This window comes from Cebidichthys violaceus, unplaced genomic scaffold (assembly GCF_023349555.1).
Source record: "Cebidichthys violaceus isolate CVI_PGR_0920_01 unplaced genomic scaffold, fCebVio1.0.p SCAF_59, whole genome shotgun sequence".
Taxonomy (NCBI): domain Eukaryota; kingdom Metazoa; phylum Chordata; class Actinopteri; order Perciformes; family Stichaeidae; genus Cebidichthys; species Cebidichthys violaceus.
This window is the reverse complement of record NW_027176805.1, coordinates 1,250-28,454: the sequence shown is the minus strand read 5'-3', so window position 1 is coordinate 28,454 and position 27,205 is coordinate 1,250. Positions and strand designations below refer to the sequence as shown.

Genomic DNA, 27,205 nt, shown 5'->3' with positions numbered 1-27,205 from the left:
ACCTCTTTATCTGTTGTGCAAGTTTACCTCGGGTTTAATTATAAAGATTTCATTCAGTGTGTTCGTGAGCGAACCGAAAGGTCAGTTCCTGGGGGGGAAGGACACTTGAAGAGGACAACGCTAACAGATGCGGCGATCAAAACTGTGACCGGCGGTTCACAAGGGAAATCCTTCTCACCATCCTCCTGACATGCTGAAAAAAAAAAAAAGTCTCCAAGGCGTCAACAAACTAGCTAACAGAGAGACTGGAAAGTTGAATCGTTTTTTGCTACTTTTCAGTTAAAGTGGTTCAAAAGTACTGTTCTTCTACAGCCATGTTGGACACATTTCTATTCATTTTTTTCCCCCATTTAAAAACATTTCAAAGTGTTTCGCGTTTCAATTTGGAAGCCGAGCGCTGCTTTCTACACCGGGACATTCCGCAGCATCACCACACTCATAGAGGCCTGTGTGTGTTGCAGTTATTCTTTGTTCATCTAACAAAACAGGAAATCACATCGTTACGCAAAAACCAAAGCTCACGATATATTCAGTAAAAAACAAACAAAAAAAAAAAACTGACAACCCCCCCCCCCCCCCCCCGCCCCCCGGCACACAAAGCTCCCCCTGTTCTGTCATTACCACACAAAATGAACACACCTGTTTCTGAGCCTTCTTCTCGCTGTGTGCTTGTTTCAGGTGAGGGAAGGAGTGTCATGCACACAAGCTGTACTTGTTAAATAGACTCAAAAGCATAAGCTGGCTGTTCTCTAAGTAACGACATTCTGTTTTTTTTGGTATAACAACATATATATATTTTTTTTTTTATAAAAACGCTTTTTCAATAATCTTCATCAAACTTTATCCTCAGCTAGCAAAGTATAGCAGATACGTTGGCATGTTGCCCGACCGGAATCTCAACACACAAGTTCACATATGAAATACACAGTCCTACCTCAGTATAATACATGAAACAACTGCTTACATCAGAAATCACAGGTCAACGACGCGACGTAGCCAGCGAATGTAAAATAAGTGATTTGTAGAATATAAAACCCCCGACCCAGCCCTTTTAATCAACACACACGCTGACTGAAGCGACGCACACGTGACCCGCAGTTAGCTTCCCTCATCCCCGTCTGTCCGTCACTTACTAGACGCGCTGAAGAATATGTTTGTTTTTTTTTAATCGACTTTCTATCTAATGTGGTTGTGTATTTTCTCTAAAGTCTACCGAAACCGTAGCAAGACGGAATAGGAGAAGATAAAATACGTCACACATATCGTGCATCCAACCATTGCTGACGGTCTAAGGCAAAGTTGAACCTTGATGCTAGTTTTTCAAATATTTCCTCGCTAGCATTCGACAGTTCAAGGACCCTGGAGTCGGCACTTACGATTTAATATAGACGCTTAAAAGGATTGCGAAAGACCCCGCCGACGTGTCATGAGTGTGTTCGATCCGTACTGCGGTGTACTGTGGCACCGCCAGATGCTCTGATGCTTCAGGTCCCATCCCGGCCTTCCTGCAGCATCATCGAATCCAGGTTAAAAAATAAAAATAAAAAAATCTGAAATTACAGAAATTCGGCCTTGCTTTTTCTCCCTTCGTCAGACGTTTCTTGAAAGTCACAATGCACACACTTGCTTTGTCTGAAGATGATTGGGGTTATTACTGTCAAGCACCCGTTGCCAAAAACCATCATCAAGTCTCAATATAATCTTTAGATCTCAGCCCATATTTAAAAAAAAAACGATTACAGGCAAATGAAAAGCCTATGAATATTTAAGTCATTCAGCGTCTACCAACTAGTAAAAACCTTTAATACCAAATGCACTTCTTACCAGTGTTCTCTAACCAACACCAAACCCTTTCAAAGTGTCTCTTTCGTAACTGACCTTTTTTTTCTTCTTCTCTCCAAACTCACCTCAACACCTCAAATGTCTCTCACATGCTCGGCCATTTAACATACTGTTGGCCTTCAACCCTCGGGTCCAAAAAACCACAACTTGATGCATCTCTTCGGTTAGTCCCATTGGTCGAGCCAGCGGGTCACGTGATCATCAGAATACTATTAGTAAAATAAATACTGTTGCCTTTCCCTATCCTCGCTGCATTTTTTTCCTTCAGTCCCATCATCCTCTTCTTCCTCCACCTCTCCACTCAGTCCCTTAACTGTCTCTGAGAGGAGCCGTTTACTCCTCCTCCTCCTCCTCTTCCTCCTCTTCTTCCTCCTCCTCCTCCTCTCCTTCCTCGTTGGCGTAGATACCGGCTTCCCACTTCCGTGCCATGTCGCTTTTCCTCCTGGTGACGCGAGTGGCCTCCAGGACCTGTCAATTACAAAAATAAAATAAAAAACAGTTAGCATGAGCCAACTGATCACGAATTAAAAACCTCATGCTTTTTTACCAGCCTCATGGGATATAATAGCAACACAATCACACAAAGAAAACACACCACAGTGACTTTAACATGGCATGCATTGTGTGTCAAAAACTGAGGGAGCGCTTGGTTAAACCGTCCTGCAGTAAAGGAGTCATCGAGTTGTATCCATCAAAATAAAACACCAAGATGGAGCGCACCTGCAGTATTTGACAATAAAAACAAAAGTCATTTTACTCCATTTCAGGGAAAGTGTCATGCTTCAACACCAGATTTCTTTCTATTTTTTTTTTTTTTTATGCATCCCTCTCACACACTCATGCCAAAACACACACATCCACACACACACACACACAGTTACAAACACATGAGCACATCTTCACACGCAGGAGAGATGTCTTTGTGAGCAGGAGTCCAGGGTGAAGGTGAAGTGGATTGTGGGTAGAAAATGATGGATTTTCAAATCCCTGAGCCCTACTTAAGCTGAGTAGAAGTAGAAGTGTCGATGCTCGCAATTTATATATGACCTACAATCGATGACGATCACAACAAAGACATCCACCGCATTTAACATCTCAGAAAAGATTATTTAGAAGAAAAGACACATGTGCATGGGGGGGGGGGGGGACACATGCAGCACCAACACCACAGAGCAGAACAGACCTGGGATCAGAAGTAAAACTTAATTTGGTTTCCTTTACAGAATCCTTCCCGTCTAAATAAATAATACATCCCCATTTGGTTTTTCTGGACCACTTCCATATCAAATAGTTTGTTTCTTGTTGTAGACTCATCTACAGTGTTGCGTACATAAAAGATAACCCTTGTGGTTTTTCTAATGGTATGTCCCAATCTATAAAACCATAATAATCTTCAACCGGTACAAAAAAAATTAGTCCAAATACACACTGGAATGTATTTCAATTTAGTCTGTCCCAGGTCTGTCGGTACAGGCAGTTCATGGAGTGAACAGGTTTTAGGTGAGACAGGTACCTCAGTGGTTACCTCGTTAACCAGCAACAAACGGGCATACTGACCGACCAGCAGGAGAGAAGCAACAGTACAAATAGTCAAAAACATGTGATGTCATCACGGATAGACAAAAACAACAAAAAGACATATCCCTGCTGCACGTCCAAGATGAATTCTGTTATATATCTTGAAAAGTGCGTGGCAACTATGCATGCAATGTCATACTTGCTTTGGTAATAAATGATCTGTAAGCAATGTGTCGTTGTTGCCCTGAGACGTGTCTCTTCTTGTGTGTGAATGTCAAATCAAGTGTTTGGTGGTCATGAAGAAAGTGAAACTGTTGTCTGGCACATGTTCTGGTTATGTGACATTATTTTCCACCACGTGAGCCAATGGTTCTTTGAAGACTTTCATTTTCACAGTTTAGTCCGCCGCCGAAACCCCCCCCCCCCCCGCGCACACTACTTACTTTTAATTTCAATACTTTCCAGTTTTAGGCTGGGAAATTCCCTTTGATGTCATAGAGTATTAGCTCTTGCCAATAGGCCAGGGATGGAAGCATACAACCATGTACACACAACCAACTGATGGAGTTTCTCCAGGTTTAAATACTCACACTGTTGTCCTCTAGCTTCTCCCTCCTCTTCACTTTGTGTGTTTCATAGTCCTCCATAAGCGTCTGCATGAAGTTCTTGGGTCGTCCTCCAGAGTCCTCGCTGCCGGCGTCAGACAGGGCTCCCTCTGAGGGCGAGGGTGAGACAGGCGGCACAGGTCGAACCTTCTCGATCTTCCCTGCACGTCACAGAATGACACATGGAGTTAAGACGGGTTTGTTAAATCAATACTGAAGCATTCTAACGGGTTTGTACACCAGAAAATGATTTATTTATTTTTGTTCTAGTGCTGCAACAACAACAACCTCATACACGGTCTCTACAGGGACCAGTGACTAACACCCTAGCGAGGCGATACAGCAGGGACTGACCTGGTGCTGTCCTCGCTGTCAGTGTGAGTCTAGCTGGCAGGCTGTTGCTCTTCATCTTATCTGCTGGGGAGATCTTGGTTTGCCGCATCCCCGTCCTCACGGGGCCCAGGCTGTTGCTGGAGGAGTTGCTGGGGCGGACAATCACAACGGGCTTCTCCTCCCTCTGTTTCTTCAGGTCCTCCTCCCTCTGCTGAGCCGCTCGGATCTCCTCTTCGATCATGGACAAGGTCCGCTGCTTCTTGGAGCGCAGGCGGAACGGGCCGCTGGCCGCCTCCGCCTCGGGGCCTCGCGCTGCCGCCGCCGTGCTACGCAGTTCCGCCGCCTCCGAGTATTTACTGAAGTAGCTGAACTCCGGTTTCTCCGGGCTCGGGGGAGAAGGGGGGCGGTAGACCGGGGTCGGCCTGGGAACCGGAGCCGCTGATGAGGAAGAGGCGGGCGCCTGAGCTGGAGACGGGGTCGAGGAGGCGAGCGCTCTGGCGTAAGAGGACTGGATTTTGATCCGGGGGCCTCCGTTTTTAGGCCTCTGTGGTGGCGAGACGGGCTGAGAAGGAGGAGGAGACGGCGTCTGGAGTTGTGGTTGCTGGGCTGGACTGGAAGCCTGCTGCTGCTGCTGCTGAGCCTGTTGAGATTCAGAAGGCTTCTCTTGGGATAAGGCCCTTACTTCTGGCTGTCTGTCTGGCTGAGGAGACAGGTTGGATGAAGCGGGACTGGTGGACACGGGTGATTGGAGACTGGGAGCTCCGCCAGAAGACACAGGGGAGGATGAAACCGGCACTGGGCTACTTGTCGAAGTGGAGGATGGAGATACAGGGGTGCTCAGTTGGGGAGAATTCAACTCAGACGGCTGCCACTCCTCTCCATCCTGAGCTGCCAGCGCATGTTGGATGGCATTTTGGACAAGCACCCCTGCGTGGTACTCCAGCTCGTCTTCCGTTGGACTGCCGCTGGTCCGCCCGTTGACTGGCGTGGTGGGCTGGGGGGTGGGCGGTGACACCGGGGTAAGTGGCAACGGGGTAGGCGGTAGCGAAGCCCCGCTGTCAGAAATGTTATCCAAGCTGAACACAGTCGTGTCTTGAGAACGGAGAGATAACTCGTCTAATCCCGAGTCAGACTCCTCTGGGTGAAAACCTGGATAGAAATGGCTCTTCCTCTCCTCCTCGTCGGGCAGGATTGTCATTACAGCTCGCTCGCAGGTAAATTCTGCTGCAACTTCTTCGGCAGACCAGGTCACTTGACCCTCTCCGGTTTCTGCGACGATGTCGCTGCTCCACTGGCCGCCCCTGGTTGTGGCTTTCGAAAAGGGTTTGGCAGAATACATGTGAGGAGCTACGTCCCTCTTGGTCGCCTCCCCTTGCAGAAACTGCTTTCTGGCAGACGAGAAGTTGATCTGCTCCTCCAAAATTTCCTCCTTCCGGTTGAGCTCTGGGTCAAAGGTCACCATTGTGGGAGGACCTGAGACCTGGGGCTGCAAATAAAGATGGGAGGAGAGAAAAGAAAGGTGAGACAACAAACAACAAGGTTGGCCCTCAAATCTAATAGATCATCAACATGAACTACATCACTAGTCCTATGTGTGTGTGTGTGAGTGTGAGTGAGTGTGTGTGTGTGTGTGTGTGTGTGTGTGTGTGTGTGTGTGTGTGTGTGTGTTACCTGTGTGTATGTATAAGTGTGGGTCTGTTTCTGCTGTTTCCTCTCCTGGTATTTCTTGAGAGACTCAAGCTGATCTACATCCAGCTGGTCTTCCAAAGGAACCTTTGAATGAATTAAAGAACCAAGCGAATAAACAATCAGTCCGTTTGTCAGGAAGTCCAAACACAAAGCAAAGATTAAAGGGGAGGCTACCTCTTGAGGGGGGTTCCACCAGCGCTGGGCGATCCCAGGGTTTTTCTTCACTGCCTGGTCTTTGATCAGCTCCTGACGCTCACGCTCCAGCTCCTGAACCTGAGAAATGTGGGAGAGAGGAAGACAAAAAGAGTATGAACATTCATTAAGAGCAGACCCAATCATTTTCCATTAGCAAAAGCTTTTAATTACAGGTGCTGACAAAGATATCAAAGATATGACAGTCGTATTGAGCAATCCATGTAACACCCAAGGTAGATCAGAGGATCATAAACAGTGTGACTGGACTGAAAATAACCTCATGTTCCAGTTCTCATTTGATTTAAAAACTGTTTCCACTGCTCTTTGTTTAAAATGTGAATTACAACTATCCATTTTTTGGTCACCGCTCACAAGTGCTTGTGTTACTCAGTGTTAACTTACGACACTATTTCAGTTTCAAAACTCCTTCCTTCTGGGCTGTAATTTCTCGATATGATCTCAAGTGTGTTGTGGTAAGTACAGCGTAAGTTGTGATTTTAGTCATAACCTAAATAACACTTTCAATAAAGAAAACAGAGATAATTTAAGCTGTACGTTTTTGGGCATTTTTAACACTATTTCCGCACATTGTTTCTTGAAAGTCTTATTTTGCTTACCAAGAACAAAATATTAAAAAAGGTCAGCTATTCGTTTTTTTTTCTTCAAGATAAAATTATTATAGTAAAAAGGAGGACTCGTTGTAGACAAGGATCAAGACTTAATAATACTATTAATCATTCTTTTGAAGCTTACTTTGTTATAATTTGGCTGCCATTTTATCCTGTCTCATGCAACAAAGCAAGCAGGTTAGACTTCAATAATCACCGCCTGACTTTAAATGCTGTATTTGAATTAAAAAATAAACTTTAATTTATGCTTGCTCACGTTCTGTTAATTTGGTAAGACTGACTCAGGAATACTCTAATGTTCTTTCACAATAACATTACTGCTGTGTGCTTCTGCTACAGCGTGTCTGAACACTGTGTCTCTTCCAGCTGATACTAATAATCTAACAGACGTTTACCTCCCCTGAGGGTCGTCTCCTCGTCACCCTGACCTGCTGCTCCTCTCCTGGGGTGAAGAGTTTCTCGGGCCGCCTCTCCTCCTGAAACGCTCTCAGCTCAAACTTGGCCCTGCCCGACTCCTCTCCCTGCACATGGCCGTTGGTCCTCACAGCAGAGTCCTCCTGGTGGAGGAACGCGGTTTGTCTCAGCCCCTCCACAACAATCGATTGGTGATTGACGGGAGAGGAGGCGGACACGCAGACGGAGGGAGAGTTCCCATCGATGCTGATTGGTCTGCTGTGCTCTGACGGAGACGAGTTTCCGTTGGTGGGTGTTTCTGAGGCGGCGTCTAAGACCTGGTCCAAGTAGCGGATCTCCTGTGGACACGGCAGATAACGGAATTGCTGTCGTGTACAAATAATGTTCATAAAACTCCTCCTACTTTTATATCATGAGGAACGATGCAGAAGAGGGGATTAGCCATAAAACTATACATAATCATAGCAGATACTTTTATCATAGCAAATGACAATTAACATATATTACTGGACATTACATTAAATGCACATTTAAAGTGGCAGAAAATGGAGTCTAATGTTTTACTGGCACAAAAGCAGACAACAAAACCAGTTTTTCACCATTTTCCTCCCCCTGGTAAATTAAAACATCATCTTATCTAAATAATTATATCAATTTTGGCATCATCCTGTGAAACTCTGATGTCAGCACAAACCTAGACACAGCTGACCTGGAATTATGGTCTAGGTTTTTGGGATTAAACTCATAAAGACAAAAAAACTCAAATTAACGGCAGTTGAGGTCAAAACAACGACAAAGCTCAGAATGAGTCAATTCTTTTTTTTCAGACAAATGTATTGTTTAAACACTGTGCAAATGTTTTAAAATTGATACAGTACACTGCAACACAATTTCATTTCTAATATACCAATTGAAGGCTATGTGCATGTTAGTTGAAATGAACTTAGCCAGCTGTAGTTTTCTGTTTAAGCTAACATTGCTCATCCTGAAGAAGAAGAAAAGTAGACTGTGACATAACCAGTACAATGCACACTCGGACCAAAACAAATGGGCACAGTTCCATTTGAGCTGGGTCTTGCTCAGAAAAACCTGCATACCTGCACCACCTCGCTGTCAGGAGTCTCTGCTTTCACACCAACTGCATTGTGAGCTCGGTTGCTGGGGCTGCTGAGGCAGCCATGTTGGATCTGCTGGCTCTCCAGTTCCATGTCTGCAGGCCTGTCAGTGATAACGCTGACCGATTCCTGGAAACTGACGCTCTTCAAGGCCCGCTCTCTCGGTATTGGGTCACTGACATCCTCGGCTGCCCGCCACAGTTTCTGTGTCGACAAACAAGCGAAGGCCACAAGGTTCAGAGACACTGTACACTGTCTGATCGCTTTAATAAAAGCAACGTTTGCTCCAAAAAAACAAAAAAAAAACACAACACACCTCATACAGACACACATAAGTCGGTCTGTCTGCATTGCAGTAGCAGTGTGTTAAGTAAAACCTCTGCAGCAGGAGGAGGAGTGTGTTCTAACTGGTTCTCGCCACTAGAGGGCACCAACTCCAATTCTGCTGCTTTCGGTCAGAACAGACGCAGAACAATCTTCCATAGAACTGAATACGATTGTATCTTCGTTCAGAGAACTTCACAGTTCTGTGCATGAATCAGTGAGCTGACTACCTGGCATGTGTATAATTATAGAAGAAGAAAGAGAGGTTGGAGGTGTCTTGAGCTTCTACAACTGCAGGTGGGAATTAATACATTTTATGTTACCATTCACAGCTTGTGTCATTAAAAACGGATTTAATCTCTTGTTATTGAAGGATCTACGTCCGATGGTATCCCTTGGCACTTTAATGTAATGCTTATTCTGCATTGAGTTTGTCTGAAGTGCGTCACCGGCAAGGGAGTAGTCAGTTACTCCAGGTTCTGCAGCTTTAAGGATATTTCCATTTTAATAGCGTCACATTTTCTCCGTTACGCACAATCACTCCCTGGATCTTCCCCACCTCAGCTGTTCAGAGGGCAGCGTCACTAGTGTGTTTTTGGATTAGGTGTCTGACTCGAGGCCGAATCATCTGGAGCTGTTATGAGTGGAAGGAAAACCTAAAATCCCCCTGCTGAATTTGTCACACAGCCTGTAGAAAGGGATCGTACGCTAGATGACAAAATGAGTTGTCGAAATGTAAGAAAATGTCCCTCCAAATGAAATTAAACTTACCATAATATAATGCGTACATTATGAACAAACACACGTAACAAGTGGAACACTTTCATCCAGTGACGTAATTATAATATTGATGAATAACAGTTATACAGATAGACACATGGGCATTCTGGGAATCGAACCTGTGACCTTTTCTATTTCTGTGAACCATCCATCCGACACATTCCACATCCACAGTGAGCAAGGAGCTACACTGACACACTCCTGTCTTTACTGCCCTTCCTGTTTCTACAGAGGCCACTAACAACCGCTCTGTTGGCTTCCTGTTGTACCGCCTTGTGCCAAGCACGCCTCTGTTCCACAAGGTGTGTTTACTTCCACGAGGGATTGTTGACCCCCGTCTTTGTAACATGTGAGAGTGAGTGTGCGTGGGGGGGGGGGGGATTTAATGAGGACCACTTCAGTGAATTGGTCCACTGTTCAGTTAAAGCACACACAGCCATAAGGAGGAAGTGTTTGCTTTGTACTGACTCTCACACTTAAAGACTCACACCACCCGACCGCCATTTAGTGATATTCGTGGACATTTCTACGGATGTGAACCCTCTACATGACGCGTTCACTGCAGGAATCGGCGGCAGATTTTGCTCAGACTTAGCATCAACATAAAGAGGACGATTTCGCCTTAAAGATGGATCATTTTCTTTTCTTTATCCATCCATCGTTCTATTCTCTCCCTTTTAATTTATTGGCCCTCATCTCCTCTTCTGCTGAATCCGCTCAGCTGCTCTTTTCTGTCCTCTCTTGCTTCCTCGGTCCTCTCTGGGATTGTTCCAGTGAAGTCACATGGTGGATTATTAAAGAAAAAGCCCCGTTTTGTCTATACTGAAGGAACCCTCTACTCTCCATTGTTTCTTCAGTCCTCTCCCCCCCACCCCACCCTCTTATCCTCATGTCTCCTGTTTCTACTGGGAGAAAAAAAAACACATCTCCGAGGGCATTTTGTTGACCCGTCTGGCTCAGTCTCATGAAGTGTGTGATTATATACAAGTCAGAATAAACACGATCTCTTAAAGGAACACCTTGCACATTTCCTCGTCTATTAATGATACAATCTATGAACGTTGAATGCAACGCAACATCGATTTTGCTGCTCTGCATAGAAAGGGATTGATGCAGACAACTGTGGATGATTGACAGGTAATCTCTGTGACTGAGAGTCTACAGCCATGGTAGCAGTTCTGTGAAGCTGTACTTAGCTGAATGGTATGATCAGCATGTGACATGCTCACAATAACAATGCTATAATGAGGATCCTAAGTGAGCTTATTGTTGGCCAAGATAGCATCTTAGTTTCGTGTGTTAGCGTGCTAACATTTGCTAATTTGTACTAAACGCAAAGTACAGCTGAGGCTGATGGGAATGTCACCAGATTTGCAGTTACAAAGATACAAATTGAATTTTTGATGTTATGATGGACTAACCCAAAAGTTGAAGACTAACTATAACTTCCCCCATGTGCCAAGCGTGAAGGAGAACTAAGATGGCCGACGCGGAAAACGGCAAAATGGCAAAAGGCCCCATCTATAGCCAGTGTTTGGTTTGTCCGTTCTGGGCTACTGTTAAAAAAAAATGGCGGCCGGCTCTGTGAAGAGTACGTAGAGAGAGAACGGCTCATTCTAAGCTAACAAAGCAACAAATGAAAACATACTCATTAATATTATATTCCATTTCTGACAATAGCTCCTCCGACTACACTGCTCCTTTAAGAGATTACAATTCACACCGAGGGGGACATGAACATGTGTCCAAAATGTTACGGCAATACATTCCAAAATGTTGAGGAATTTCACAGCAACATCATGACCCTAAAGCAAAAGTCAGGGGTCGAAATGAGGTAGATACATATTTCACAGGAGGTCCTTCAGTAACGCCAATTCTTTGTTCAACCACACTATCGACGATCGACACTGAACGATATTACAGACTTGTTTAAACGGCACTAATCTTTCCCCTTTCGTCTCCGGCTTCTTTGTTTTCTTCACTCTAACACACTCAAATGATTTTTTCACCCAGTTAATGATATTAGTGACCATGTGAGGACCAGATGTCACTTCTGTTTACACACTCACACAGGCGAGGTCTTCTGTCTTCTTACATTTGACCCATTGTGTACCGCATGTGTATGTGTGCGCGTGTGTGCAGGAATGTGTGTGTGTGTGTGTGTGTGTGTGTGTGTGAGTGTGTGTCCAGCAGGCAGGACAGTACAGAGGGGGAGGATATCCCTTTACTGCCTCAGGAAAAACAGTACTATAATACAGGAATGTCTCATATGCAATGCTATTCTGCCACACACCAACACACAATAAAAGGAGTGTGTGTGTGTGTGTGTGTGTGTAACTGTAGTTGTGCAGCAGTGCATGACTGTGCGAGCGTGGTCTTTCAAGTGTGTGTTTTTGTATCAGAGGTGTGTATTTCACGTGTGCGTTTTCAGGTTCTCCTTGAGGTGAACTGACATTCCAGGCATAACTAGCTGTCCTCAAGGCTCGGACTCAAATACTTGTGATGAGGGACATTGTACACCCGGCCAGGAGCAAAGTGTGTGTGTGTGTGTGTGTGTGTGTGTGTGTGTGTGTGTGTGTGTGTGTGTAATAGAGTGTATTTTTGAGGTGTGCGAAAAAAATCATGTAACTTAAGCGAAAAAGCTAAAATTCTCAGCGGTTTGTTTCAATGTCTGAACTGACTCTTCTTGGACCAAGAGTTACTTTTCCATTAGCATGTAAATACACCTGAATGTCTCTGTAACAGTCACATGAATTTAAAATTAGTGTAAATAGTCCCACCGCCCTCACCGCCGTGATGTGCCAGCTGTGTTGTTGTTTTGGCTTATTCCCAAAAAAAACGATGGAAAGTTCAGGAAAATCCTACAAAGCGAAGACATTTTCACCAGCCTTGCCTGACGAAACGGATCTAATTTAGGGTTTGAGATTTGAATTAGTATTAAGTGGGTTTAAGTTTGGTTGTAACCCAAACTAGGTAAGATTAAAAAAAAAGGGTTACGTGGAGGGTGATTTTAGGGTTAGGTTTGGGGTTAAGATCACACTTAAGATTGAGATCCTGTATTATGGCTTAGATTAGTTCTTAAAAATAAGATTAGGTTGTTTAAATATATGAACCCAGGAGTTAGGTTAAGGTAACTGGGAGTCTGGAGGTTAGTATTATAAAGGGGTGGAAATCAAGGAACTCAATGGAAAGTCATGGCAAGTAAAACGACACAATCATGAGTCTCTCTTGAGTCAGACTTGACTGTCTGATGCTCCGTCTCAGTCCTGTCTCATTCTCCGCCTGTCGCCATTCCCATCACATCTGGAAACTCTTACCCTCTGACTTTGATGCACAAAAATCACAAACGCACACACACATAAACATACACGCTAATAACATACACATTCGGCTGCATGCCTGAGAGGCTGGGAGGGGGGGGGGGGTTACCAGATTATGAAAACCCTAATACTCCCCGACGGGAAGTAAACACACAACCTTGACGTCTCTCTCAAAAATAAATCATGTCACATGTCTTTAATATAGCGACACAGAGTAGCCAGAACACATGGCAAATGGTAAAAAAACAACAAAACAACAAAATGAAAGCCTGATGATGTACGGCCTCACACACACATGCTCACCCACTGAGCTCCTGTGTAACCCGGTGCAGCTCCCAGCTCCGTTTCCTGGCTAAATACGATCCCGCGTGGTAACTGGAGCCTGCTGCTGGTTCAGCACGGCGTCCTCAGGTCCAAACAGCCTGGATTGTGAACCCGGGCCAAACAGCGCTATCTGGTTCTTATGTCAGTCTCCGCTTAGGACAGTTTGGAAGGTGTTGAACTAGAGCGGTGGGACGTCATCGACAAGCTAAACGTGGTTCCATTGACACAGAGTGAGGGGGGGGGGGGGGGGGGGACGGGACGGGACTGGCAGTTGCTATTCCTATACTTCCTAATCTTTTCTTTCACAATATTCCAGATCCTGTTGGACGCCTGCTGCTAACGTTTCACGTAGTGTCAGTTTGCAAAAGTAAATTTGGTGTTCTCATCGAACAAACTACCATACAGAAGTTCCAGCAGAACACAACTGCCGTACAAAAAGTTAAATAGGATGCGTACTCACCTGCTGCTCTTATAAGTAGTCGATTTCAGTTATATCTGTAAATCCATGGAGTGCTTTTTAAGAGCAAGCTTCCTTCCGTTTTGTATTTCTATCAATAACTACTACCGTCCGTGTGTGTGTGGCTTCTTTTAATAAGCTTTATCTGTTTTCCTACTTAGCTCCGTTCACTTGAGTCCAGCCTTGGTCAGTGCTGCTCCAGATAGTGGGAGTGCCGGACTTTTCCCTGGCCAAGCCCTTTCCTCCTCTTCTTCTCCTCCTTTTCCTCCCCTCCCGTCTCTTTCCTCTCCTCCACAAAGCCTCTCCTTTCTCAGTAACATTCCTGCCGACCGCTCAGTAAGCTGTGATGTCATGGGCTAAACGTGTGTGTGTGTGTGTGTGTGTGTGTGTGTGTGTGTGTGTTTCTCCAGATGCCCTCACCCACAAAGACCCCTTCTGTGCAGGCCCTCGTACAAACACACACACACACACACACACACACACACACACACACACACACTCACACACACACACACACACACCCCCACCAAAAACATCCACCCTGTGGCTCCCGGCTCCTCCTTTCCTGTGTAGGACCGAGCCCTCTCTTTCCCCGCTCCACACGTACGTCGCTCGCCCGCTTTCCCTTTAACCTGCAGCTCCTTTCAAACTCTGAGGAGTCGAGGAGCCAGGCAGCGAGGCGATGATGAAGAGATGATGACTGAAGGCAGGGGGAGGAGGTGATAAGGGGGGGGTAATGGTATTTTCTTCTGTCATCGTCAGCATGGGACTGTTGACTCAGTCTGAGGGTTAGAGTGACGGACCGGTTGTATTCACCTTTTAATAAAAAAGTGAATTACATAATCCAGTTTTTAATTATTAGTGCTTTCAGAGGAGACTTGACATGTGACAGGCTGGTCTTAATGTTGCATCTTGACAAAAGAAAACCAAATCTTTGTCATTATTTGACTTCAATCTATAATCGCTGGTAACTTCAGTTCCAAAATGAAGAAGTGAACGCCTCCAAAAGAAGCAAATGTCGACGCCTCAGGCTCACTCCGTGCCACTCGTCTGCATTGTGTGTGAGCGTGTACCTGTCGGGTCACAGGATCAGGCCAGTGGAAACCAGAGCTGACCCGAGTCATGGTTCACTTTCTCTTCTCACAAGCGCTACATCGAGACGCACTGGAAACGCTTTCCTCGAGCGTTTTACAAGAGCAATTAGCAATATTGTGTTAGCGGCTGCTAAATGATGGAGGACGGCGCTGCGGGGGAGGGTACCGGTGTCACAGTGCATTTCGGCAATTAGTGCTGTAAAGATTAGTTTTTAAAAAGCCAGATGAGCAAATGACAAAGCAGTTTTACTGAAGTATTTGAGAGAATGAAGTGAACCGGGTGTTTTATACATGGAGGGACTTTGTCAGACACCGGCCCCAAAAAGCACTATTAATCAATGTCTTATTTAAATACTATCAGGCTGACATGTTTCCAAACACTAGCTGTCCCTGTTAACTAACGGTCTGGTTAACATCAGTGGCAAAAAAAATTAGATTAAATGTTTAAACTAAATTAAATTAAACGCCCCGCCCCTTTTTAAGTTTTTAATGACACAACTTCTTGTGATGTTCCCTGAGTTCCCAGGCTAGAAATAACTGGTACGATGTAGAGAAATCGGTCACAGGAAACTGGGACAGTAACCTAATTATTGCATATGCACTGAGGGGGGGGTGGGGGGGGGGGGGGGGGGGGGGGGTTCAATTCCTGGATGGGTTGTAACACACAGAGAGACTCGTGATGGTCCTTATGCCAGCGCTGGGGATTTACAGAGTGAAGACTATACAGACTATGAGGGTCTAGTAAACGAACAAGCTGTGAAAGATGAAAAGAGACGTTGTTTAACAAAAAATGAAAAGACAGAGGAAGACAGCAGGAGTATATGTGACGGTGTATTCATGTGCATGTGTCCACATGTGACTGCGTGCATCTGGGTCAACACCAGTCGATAAAGCGTAGTGCCCAGAGCAGTCTTATGTCACGGAAGTTGATCGTGATCGATCAGAATACAAAACGAATGACACAATTCACCATCGCAGCCTGCCAGAAAAGAACCAAAGGTCCACACATACAACGTCCTCGTTCAGCAAGACACCAAGGTGTTACAGATCAGGTTGTAATAATTGGTCATGGCTTCATACAGTCTGTGTGCATTCATTTTGCATACAATATGGGAGAGAAATAATGCAAGTCAGACACATGAGTTGTATCACCGTCCCCTCAAGCCTTTTTAGAACTAGGTGTTGTATAATTGATAAAGAGTAAGGCGGTGAAATTAAAACAATTGATGTTGTATTGTGCTTTTGAAACGTTGGACTTGTTCTAATGTGATAAAATAGAAGTTTTAAATGGAATATTTATTAGAACTGTTACGAGCCTCAAAATGCAGCACGGTGCAACACTCTGTCTAAATTTAGAAACAGATTGTTGTAAATATTTAAGAGACATTTCCAGAACAGGAAGGAAAGGTTCATTCTGACGTCTGAGATGGAGGCGAGGAGTGTCAATCATCTATTGTACAGCCTCACTGATTCAATGTCTGCCTCAGTCCTAGTCCAGCAGTGACTGCAGCGAAGGCTAAACACCCTCTTAGATCCTCCGGCCTCTTTACAGGTATCATAACTGAAGTCTTGCTGGATGAAGAAGATAGTCACAGTGTATTTAAAGAAGGGTGGAGGACACTTTAAAACAAATGATGCGGCAAAGTAAAGGAAGCGACTGATTGGATTAAAGCCTATCACAGCTCGCAGGTTATCTAAACAGGAAACCAGGAAGCTGCGCTAACTTGTATCCATGGAAATGGCCCTCAACACAGGAAATACACCCAAAAAACTTGAGGCCACCTGCACACACACACACACACACACACACACACACACACACACACACACACACACACACACACACACACACACAGACTAAAAGTTCACTGGGGTCAACATTTGGCAAAATGAATAGTCTGAAAGACAACACCCAGATCAGCTGAGTCAACACAAAATAGGCATATTCATTTCTTTTTTGTTTAAATCAATGAAGCGCTGTATATTCTCTTCAATGTGTTTGGAAGATGGCTCGCTTGCTTTTTAGTTTGGCAATCTTACACATTTCAGACGGAAATATAGAAGACCTGGCTTGATCTAACGGTTAGCTGTTAGCAAACCCACCCAAGGGCTAAGGAGTGAATGGGTCCCAGCCAAGCAGTGCAGCATCAATAGAGCAATGTCCGCCCAATGTTTAAGACGGGCTGGTACAGTGAGGGTCTCACACACACACACACACACACACACACACACACACACACACACACACACACATACACAGTGACGGTATATTAATGCAGCACTGCAAATTAAATAACAATGGATTTTTACCTACCCAGTGCCAGAGAGCTCGAAACAACACCCAGACTGGAATCATGCTAAGAAGCCTTTGAGTGTAACGGAGGAATGCGCCGCATGTGTGGACTCATGGCCGCGATTTGGAGTCCCTATCCAAGCCTCTCACAACAGCACTCACGGAGCCCCTAAGACCCCCTTCACCAAACAACAACAACAAAGGCCCCGACGGGGCTCTTCAGTGAGACTCCCGAAGGCTGAATACTAATGCTACGCTCCCCACACACACACACACACACACACACACACACACACACACTTACGTGCTCACAGATGGAGGGGCTCTTCTTAACAACAAAGGTCTGTAGCCAAAGAGTGTGACCACTCTCCCAAGTACAGGACGGAGAGCTAGATCAACAGTTTCCGGCACAAGTTCACGGACCAACTGGAACAAAACAGAGTCCAGCAGTGACACTGAACAGCCATTCGTTATTAGTTAGGTCCTGGACCGAGACCAAGCACCAACCGTACTGATTTCTTTAAGCTCAGATCTGTGTGTGTGTGTGTGTGTGTGTATAACAATATGTCATACTGTGACAGTAAAACAAACCGTACTCTGCTTTGGGCTGGCTGCCCGGTGAAACGGTGCACCGTGTGAGGATCATGTGACGGTGAGCGCGCAGTGAGCCAGCCATCGTTGTGAAAATAAAGCTCCGTTAAAGACCCTTATGCACACACAGGTCATCTTCAGTTGTTTCTGGCTCCAAATGGGTCTTTTGGGGGATGACTAGGCAGCACGCACAACTGTAAGTACGATCATCTTCGTACAGCAAAGGCAATGCGATACCTTGTTTGACAGACATCTGTGTATTTTCTATGTTATTTCTGGTGAGGAAGAGCCGGCTAATGCAGCTAAACGGCCCAAAGAGCTGGACAGCCCGACTCCGGAGGGTGAAACTGAGATCCCATTAGCGCTCCAGCTTCACAGCAGAGCGTTCGGGCCCAGTCAAAACAATGCGGCTTAGCTGGCTTATCCAGCGCCGGCTGCATCTGAGTAAAATACGGACGGCCGTGGATGAGAGGAGAGTTGACCGCTGAGAGTCAAAGACGTCGTTTTTTTAAGCTTTCGTTCTGCTTGTTCATCGTTATTGAGTGCGATTAACTTCACCGCGAGTAATTTACTGACTTGTGCCAGCAGGAGAATCCAGAAACAGCTGCGGAGACATGACGTGTAATTAGTTCATTTGATTAGTATCCAATCAACTAAGTGGAGCAGACATATTAAATGAGGAGTAGCATGGTCGCAGAGGCCTGCAGAACTGTGACTCTGTATTTAACACAGCCTAGAATCAAATGGAATTCAATTCAAAATGGTATTTTTTTTTTGCATTTGCACTTTAGTTCTGAGGGTCTCGCACTAAAACCTGACCTTAGCAAATCATTGTTTTTAATGAACTTACTGTTTAGTTCTACTGCAGCTATACTGAAAATATCTCTCTGTCATGTTGACTGTGATCGTCCACGTATGGTAGGAATAAAAAAAAAGAAAAGAAAAGAAAACTCTTTCCTTCCCTTCCTTTCTTATGTAACGGCTCTCTCTCCCGCTGCTGATTCAGCATGACGCACTACTTGAACTAACATTCCTTTTTTGTTTCATCTTATATTATATCACACAGAAACACACACATGGACACAGTGAATATATGACAATTCAATGACCACCACCATGTCAGCGCACCCTACAGTGACTGATGGTTCACTTCTCCGGTTCATCTAGTCTTTATAAGCCTCAACTCCTAAAGAAGTAACTGAAAGTTAAAAGTAAAAGACGAGCCTCCATGGACAATCAGAATCGGAGATAACAGGATGAACGTGCAGGAAATAAGCTGAGGACAGACATGAAGGAACAAATCTTGTCTAGAGGAGGAGGGGGGGGGGGGGGCACATGGTTGGCTGAGTTTGAGGCTTTGGTGGAGGATGTGGTCGTGGCTGTTTAAGAGTGTATGTGAGTCTGCGAGTGAAAGAAAAAAAGCCACCGAGCATATAATTGTAATCCTTTCCCAGCATGAAGCGGTCCGTTTCAGTATTTGGTCCCACAGGACTCTCGGTGCAGAGACCACACAGTGAGGCCTCACCGGCCAATTGGCTGACGGTTCTGAACAAAAATCCAGATCAGTGGACAGGGGAGACGACTTGTAAGCTTTTCAGAGTGAAAAGAGGCCATTAGTGTCACACGCAATTTGAACACGGGTGTATAATAAATGCAAAGTGGCTTTTTTGTTGGTTTTTTTTTTGCACTTTCCCCCACATCTGTTGCTGGATTTCCCTTCCAAGAACAGATACATCACAAATGCATTTGCCTACCACGGCGGTCAATCGGCATCATTAACACCATCAGCCAATCACACGCACCACCCATACATGATGATATCATGTTGCCAACAATTAGCTCAACTCATCAGTTCAAAGTTGTTTGAGGGGCGGAGAGAGATTAGATGAGTGACTTTCCTTACGGAGTAATACTCACTCACACTCATGTCAGCTGGCTATATTTAGAAAGGCTCGACGCACCTAAACCTCCCCAAAAACACACCCGCGCAAGCCAGCCGCAGTAATTAGCTGACTTGTTTACCCCTACGTGTTGCTGACTGGATAGCATCATTTTGCCGAACGCAGCACATTTAGATTGCACGCCTACGCTTTATAATAACAGACCTGAATTGAAATGAGCATTTGCACTTTCTCAAGGCTCCGTGTTTTGAAGCAGCGCTGGCCAGAGACGGCCCAATAAAAGACTAGAGAGCACATTAGCGCTGTTGTCCTAAGAGACGGAACATCCTCCCAGTGTTCGCTTATAGCATTAACTAGCTCACTGCTCTGCCTCTCTGTTAATCACCTGTCTATTTCCGGAAGCCCGGCGGCTCATTAGCCAGCAGTATTGAGACAGCGGGAGGACGGAGGCTTCACGCAAGGAAGAAAAACAGCCTGGTGACAGTAAACATTGTCTGAGCCCGACGACTGCAGCGTTTATAGAGACCAGGCTTCGTTCCCATTTCAAAGTTGAAATGCGGCAACCGTTCTGGGTGGAAACAGAGATATATATATATATATATATATATTTGTGTTATTAGATATGCAAACATGTGCAGAGAGAGTTAGGATGACATGACCTGAAGTAAGACCTGCTGATGAGCTTTATATTCAATGTCTCTGCGTGTTACCACTGTATAAACAAAATGTCTCTGCTGACTCCCCCCCCCCCCCAAGTAAATTCCTGAAGTGCATATCATCAAAATGATTGCAAATCCAATAGCTAACACAAAGTTGGTTCAGCTCCAGGATTTAACCCTTATCACGTCACCTCTAGTTAACCTTAATGGACCTAGTTATGACCCAGAATGGTTGCGCTAACCTTTTAGGAAAACTCATTTTGTGATGAAGTGTTGCAATCTATGGTTTGGTTGTTTTTCCTCTTTCACTCCAGCTACCTAATCTTGTGATTCACGCGAGGATTTCTTGTATCGGACGAGCTTCCAGCAACGCTCAGGCAAATCCTTCAATTTATTTCGGCAAGCTGAGAGAAAAATTGTGACAGCAGCGATAACGGCACAGAGGTTGAAAAACATCTGCAGGACTATCTTTACAATCCCGCTCTACTGCCTGCAAATCTGTTCTCATACCAAGTGTAGAATTTTCTTCTTTTTTTTTTTAAGGCACAGGGAACTAGAAGGGGATAACAATGCTATGCATGGTTTCCCATAGACGAGATGCGAAGCAGATGGTTTGAACCACAAATTCTTGAAAATCTCCACGGCGCGGCTGGGCTCCCTCATGGTCAAGGTGGAATAAGAAACGATGCCACCCATTACAGGTGTCGGCGCCCTGAGCCCAGCCCCCCCCCCCCCCCCTCACACACACATACACTCAGTAACACCTAAATCCCAAGTAGCATTCCAGCCTGAAGCTGGAATGCGATAAAGAGACTACTGCAGCCTTCCACCACCAAAACACATTAGAGGTCAAGCTCCCTCCCGACTTCCCGGAACTACAGATAAGATATCTGCTTCAGTATTTCATCAAACTCTTCCTTGTTTATTGCGGGGAAAAAAATGAAAGCAATGCAGCTCTCTCGTAGCGTAAGCCAATTCTTTTTTTTTTTTTTTTGCAGTTTTAAAGTCAGGAATGTTCCATTCAAAGGCATTTTTTTTCCTGAATTACGGTCCCGTTCCCCGTGTTCTTGCGCGCATTTACTTGGTGTCTTTGTCGCGAACACGGTATTCGTGCTAGCAGGTGCTTTTGTGCTTCGCTCTGTGTTAAATGAATGACTTCTGTTGCACGGCGCCACAATAGTCGGTGGATGTTGCGGACAATAGTGGGTGGTGGGGGGGGTTGTGTAAGGGTGGCCATCACATGGGTTGCATTGTTACGTTTCCTGCATCCCTTCAGTTCTCTTCTCTCTGGAACACAAATACCAAAAACACACTGGACAAAATGCTTTGATAGAATGTGGAATGTGACCTTGTTAGGTGCTTAATTCAGGATTTCTTTCGTTTTCTTTCATTGTCATTTTCAAAGTGACATGACTCTCAAAATAATATGGCAGAAGAAAAAAAAGGTTCCCCTTGTGGAAGATACACTAAACCGAATAGATTAGAAATTTAGAGCTTCGTAGGCAGAATGAATGAGGGAAGTTCCTGTTCCAGAGCCAGAATCTATGAAAATGGCCACAAGTATGGATGGTATCAATGCAGCTATGCATGTTTCTTTGACTGACATGACGAATGGTGAGTTAATGATGCATTACAGTAGATTTCCGTCCCCTCCTGATCAACCATAATAAGGGTTTAGGCACTTATGAAAAGGGCCTCTTCGTCTCCTCAAACGCGCTCTTCTCTTTCTGGCCGTGTCGGGGTGATTTATTTTTGTTCATTATCAAAGATATTAACAGAAATAAACCTGAAGAACTAAGGCAGGACACACACACACACACACACACACACACACACACACACAGACACTACTGTGTCCCGTCATCCATTCCCATGAGGAAAAACAAAAATAGAAAAGAAAAAAAAACGTCTCATTCCAGCCTAAAGAACTTATAATAAAATCCCAGCTGCTTCATACATGCACACACATGAGGAGGCTTTGTTGACAAGGGCTCAGTGTTATAGCTGGCCTGAGGGGCACTCACATGATTTCCAATGACAAACACCAAAAGCCACAAGTTTTCTTTCATGTCGTCCACGTCATTGTCAGCTGATAGCACGCTCGTTACATCTGTCTGACCGGGTGCTGACATAACTGTAATGTTTGGGGACTTCATCCAATAACAGGAGGCGGAGTATCGCTCTCTTCCTGGAGTACGGCCTGCGGAGGCCCATCGACAGATCGACCGGTTAATGTCAACAACACTTGGAGCTGTGCTAGGCTGAGCAGACTTCCTACCAGCTCCCTCCTCCACCTCCCTCCCACACTCGCCTTACATCCCCCGCCCCACCTACCCCCGACACACACACACACACACACACACACACACACACACACACACACACACACACACACACACACACACACACACACACACCCTGCACCGCCCTTCATCTCTCCTTGTACTCATTGTCATCACGTCGGCCTCTCTCATCCTGTACCTCATTCCCATTTCCACCTCCTGTGTACTCGTAGCTCACCGAGCTTTAGCATCATCAACCACACATCTTTTATGTCACCTGTGACTATGCAAGTGTGTGTGTGTGTGTGTGTGTGTGGTGTGTGTGTGTGTGTGTGTGTGTGTGCATTCTGGGGAAAAGGGAGAGGTCTGGAGGAAGAAGACATCGTTGATAAGTGTGTTGTTCCTGTCAATGTTCTCACAGTCCCGTGGTGCTGAGAGGGGGTGGGTACGGAAAACGTACTTCCCCCACACACACACACACACACACACACACACACACACACACACGGACTGCACAAACACAGAAACCTTAAGCTACACTGACGGCCCTCAATGAGACATTCAGTATTTGGCAGGTACTTCCTGTCATTGACTATCTAATCAAACGGGGAGCTGGCTGGGACTTTTTCTGCCCCCCCCCCCCCCCCCCGGCCCAGCAGAGGTATTGGCAAACGCTCCCGTCTGAATTGGCAGTTTGCTGCTTCGCTTCGTTATTTCCAGAATCAGCTCGTAAATTCCAAATGGTGACCAAACAAAACGGTAAACAGAACACGGACGAGGAGCGATTCCAAATAGAGCGCAGGACAATAGAAACAATTTAACCCTCGATGTTGAACGTTTACAGATCAAATCTGACCGGGATCTCATCGGTGGCCTCGCTATAGAGCTTTTGTGCCTTGTTCTACTGATACAGATTTGTTGACGCTCCCAAAAAATTGACCCAAAAAGACACGTTGTCCTCCCTTTAATGAGACGCGTTGATTAAAAAGATCTGAAGCGAGGCTGCCTCCTCGCTTCTTCTCGGCAGGTGGATGTGTTTGCCTGTCTTACGGGAGCTGCTGCTGTAAACTGTGTGCAAAAATAAATAAAAGCTGTCGAGTCCAAAGAATAAACAGAACTGAAGTCTTCTCTCTTTACGGAGCAACCGTGAGAATATACAAAGAGGCACGTCTGATTTCTGGGGCCTGCGTCCCCTCTTTGATACCGGTGCCGGTCGGCTGCACTCACAGCGACGTGAACATCAATCAGCAATGATTGGATTTGGTGGTAAAACAGGGTCAAGGTGAGCTGGTTGGACTATATCTGCACCATGAGTGTGCTTTTTTTTTTTTTTTTTTTAAGACAAGGGGGGTCACAGTGGATTTGATTACCTGACCCCCAAAAATGTGTTTATTCATCAGCAAATGACTGGAACATTGTGCTACAAATGCCTCTGGTGCTCCGATTACAAATAACACACACCAGCCGATTACATCTGGCGATGTCCCATCCCTCGTCGAACGTGAACGCTGTCAATCAAAACGAATTGCAAGTTGCATGGCAACAGCTACGGGGCGAAGAGAAAGATCCAAAACTCGACACAAGCAAACAAATGAAGCCTGGCCTCAGGTGGTTTGTTCTGATCTGTTCTCTCTCTCTCTCTCTCTCTCTCTCTCTCTCTCTCTTCGGTTTGATCGACTTTTTTCACGCTTTTATAAACGTTAACGTGTGTGTAATGAGTGCTTTTATTTGTGCAGTGCCACTTGACCATGTGCTGAGGTTCTATCAAGGTTTTCACAAGAGCGAGAGCATTTATATGATGTTACCAAAAAAAAAGGAGGGGGCAACTCAATGAATGTGAGTAAACTGCAAATAGTTAAATATGTAGCAGCACTAACACTACCGGCTCTAGACCCGCCTCTGCAAGTCACTCAGTGTGTGGATGATGGAAACCAGGTGTAAGGTCATTTCGATATCTAGGTTAAAGTGATGCAGAGGAAGAGGAGGAGGAGGAGGAGGAGCACAGAGAGACAGAAAAAATAGAGACTATACTGCAGCAAGCAGCCTGGGTCCACTAACCTCCTTTTCTCTCTCTCTCTCTCTGTGCAGTATCCTGTGTCCTCACCACTTTAAAAGCCAATCAGAGTAATTACAAGTACTGTCAACAAGCACGTACAAAGAACACACAAAAAAAAGCTGATAAACACCCTCAGCATGCAAAATAAAAGACCAAATGGACCCCAAACTGACGCACACCCCCTCCACCGATAAACTAACGTCACACTTTCACCGACAACCCCCTGTCGTTTGAGTTTCCTTTCCTTCCGTAACTTAAGTTTAAATCACATTTTTAAATATTTTAAATATTTATTTTTAGCATTACTTTTGTCTTTAATTCAAATCTACCTGTGCGGAGAGAAGATGTGCAGCAACGAAGCGCTGATCCCTCCAGGAGCTCCCTGCGGCCGACTAAACGCTAATAACCGGGATTAGGTTTTAACGGCGGAGGCGTTAACCTACCTGCTGCTTCCTCTCCTAATTGTCTTGCTCTTCTTCAACGTTCACAAACAAAACAACAAAAAAACGTGGCAGCAGCGGCTGCACCACCGGCCGGCGGGGACGAGAGAAGTAGAGGAACTGGTGTCCGCGCGCTCTCTACAGCAGTAATAACGGTACCGGCAGGCTCCGGGGATGACATTGAGCTCCTTTTTTTTCTTTTTTACGCGCCAGCTTTTCCAACCGGCCGGGTTCCCTCCTCTCTCTCCCTCACTCTCCCTTCTATCCTCTCGCCCTCACTCTCTCTCTCTCTCTCTCCTCTCTCTCTCTCTCTCTCTCCCTTTTTTTTTTTTTTTTAGGCACGCGCGCTGAATAATGCAGAGCTCGCGAGGTCCCGGGAGTGTTTTCTGTCCCGTTCCAGAGACAATCAGAGAGCCAGCCGCCAGCGCGAGCCGCCAGCCAAGCACAATGCGGCCCGACCCGGACGGATCAGGTTACCTCCGTACTGCCTTTCATTCATTTATCAGCTGCAAAACAATCTGACTGCGGCCCAGTCAGCCCCCCCCCCCAATGATTCTGTACCCCACCGCTCTGTTCCCTCACATCCAGCTCGAGGGCTACCTTCCCTCAGTCAAATGTGCTCAGGTGGCATTCTTTCTAGACAAACAGAAACACACTCGGAACACTCCAGAACAGTGAGCTGACTCCACATAGCCTAAATGCACATAAGTAACCTAGAGACTCGACTTGAATACAAGTCCAATCATGCAACTGCATGCTTTTCCGCTACATTTAAAGGGATGGAAAAATTGATTTTTTACGCATAAAGTCAAGTTCGCTACATTATTTGCATGATGAAGTGTAGGATCCAGTGTTTCCCCTTTTTTTTGGGTGTGACTCAGACCATTCTATTTCCAACCAATGCCCCAGCTTTATGGAAGCGTGGAAAAAATTGCTGGAGTCAACCGTTGTGGAAAATATCGTAGCATTTACCCCCCCCCCCCCCCCCCCCCCCTATGTACTGTATGTTAGGCTATTATGATTTACAGATTAAAAATCAAATATTAATAACGCTCAAGGGGCCATTCTGCAGAAGTAGTCTCACTTTTGAATACATTATGCGAAGGATACTTAAATATTCTACATTTATTTATCTACATTTACATTTACTACGAAAGTATCTGACCTCCCCTGTTTACACCACTGAGACAATGAGAAGGAGACCAACACTTATTATCAAATAAAACAATACACATATGGATTAAAAAGCATATACATGCAATGAATAGATAGATATTACCAGCATGGCTACTGTGTGCCAAAACATCCTTAAATCGATATATACACGTTATAGAAAAGAAGATATATTACACGGGAATTATATGGTCACTATAAACTCACTACACTTCATGATTGAATATAACTCCCTGTAGGAATATTACAGTATATTGAATTGAAGCCATAGTAGATACGAATACCCAAAAGTACAGTAAGGTCATATTCAATTTACTGAGTGCCATAATACAATGGGCAGTTCTAAAACATATCATAGCGACACTGAACAATGTGGACCCCCCCCCCCCCCCCAGCAGACGTAATTCAGCACAAGCCGTCTATGTGGACGTACACATACATCTACCCTAACAATGCACTATTAACAAGAACCTGTATGGCACAGATGTTTCCAGATGAGGAGACCTCACAGTCCTAACTTGTCCACATTGTCCTAGCTCTGTGGCACCATGAGATGTACATAGATACAGACTACTCACCATGGCGGTGTGAGGATGCCTGGTCGGAATGGGAGCTTGATAGCCATTTGCCGTTGTCACGGTAACCCCCGTTTTGCCGTAACCTACGATAAAAGAAGATTTGAGTTATTGAAACCGTTGTCATCACTGTTAATCATGGGTGAGCTTTTGGGCCTTTTATCGTGTTTTTGAAGGAGTTTCATAAACCCCAACAGGGTGGAATATGAAATCCTGCAATTGTGAAAAGATGGACGTCCATCTGTCGCTGTGAAACGCGAACATGCATCTCACCTGTAAACATGATGACGTGCATAAGTAGTGATATTCACATATGATCATCAGTTATTTATCATAATCGTGATGAAACCAGAGCAACTGTGTCTTGCATGACCTAAATATTAAAGTGTTCATTTCACTCTCTCGCTGTAATTTATTGTCGTTTTTTTTTTAATCTCGACTCTTTGTTCTTTGCTGCTTCAGTTCCATTTCGAGATGTCAAGTTCATTTGATTCCATATCTCATCTGCAACCTCCCGACACCCACACTCCCTGCAGCTGAAGCAATAACACCGCTGACAGAGTACAAAAATATCAACATCAATCTGTCAAACTGTT

At 45.1% G+C, this 27,205-nt stretch overlaps 1 protein-coding gene across 5 annotated transcripts; it reads right to left on the bottom strand.

The window, feature by feature from the left end:
• Positions 1–1,816: 1,816 nt before the first annotated feature.
• LOC137888946 (PALM2-AKAP2 fusion protein-like) lies at positions 1,817–26,854 on the bottom strand. 5 transcript variants are annotated; one of them, XM_068732469.1, is made up of 9 exons: positions 26,613–26,854; positions 8,323–8,544; positions 7,207–7,563; positions 6,162–6,260; positions 5,970–6,071; positions 4,320–5,784; positions 3,951–4,126; positions 3,368–3,394; positions 1,817–2,310 (listed from the first exon to the last, which is right to left on the bottom strand). In XM_068732469.1, exons 1-9 carry the CDS (start codon positions 26,613–26,615, stop codon positions 2,176–2,178), a joined length of 2,586 nt encoding a protein of 861 aa, XP_068588570.1. In that variant the 5' UTR covers positions 26,616–26,854; the 3' UTR covers positions 1,817–2,175. The 5 variants fall into 5 exon arrangements, with proteins under 5 accessions (XP_068588570.1, XP_068588569.1, XP_068588572.1 ...); XM_068732468.1 differs by having other exon boundaries at positions 3,356–3,394; positions 26,613–26,849; XM_068732471.1 differs by lacking the exon at positions 26,613–26,854 and adding an exon at positions 24,865–25,829 and having other exon boundaries at positions 3,356–3,394.
• Positions 26,855–27,205: the final 351 nt, after the last annotated feature.

What these genes read in the sequence shown, in the direction of transcription:
- LOC137888946 (XM_068732468.1), bottom strand. An exon ending in GGAGACGACCCTCAGGGGAG is followed by an intron (nt 6,261 to 7,206) that starts GTAAACGTCTGT and finishes CACATTTCTCAG; the next exon opens with GTTCAGGAGCTGGAGCGTGA. An exon ending in GACAGCGAGGACAGCACCAG is followed by an intron (nt 4,127 to 4,319) that starts GTCAGTCCCTGC and finishes TGTGACGTGCAG; the next exon opens with GGAAGATCGAGAAGGTTCGA.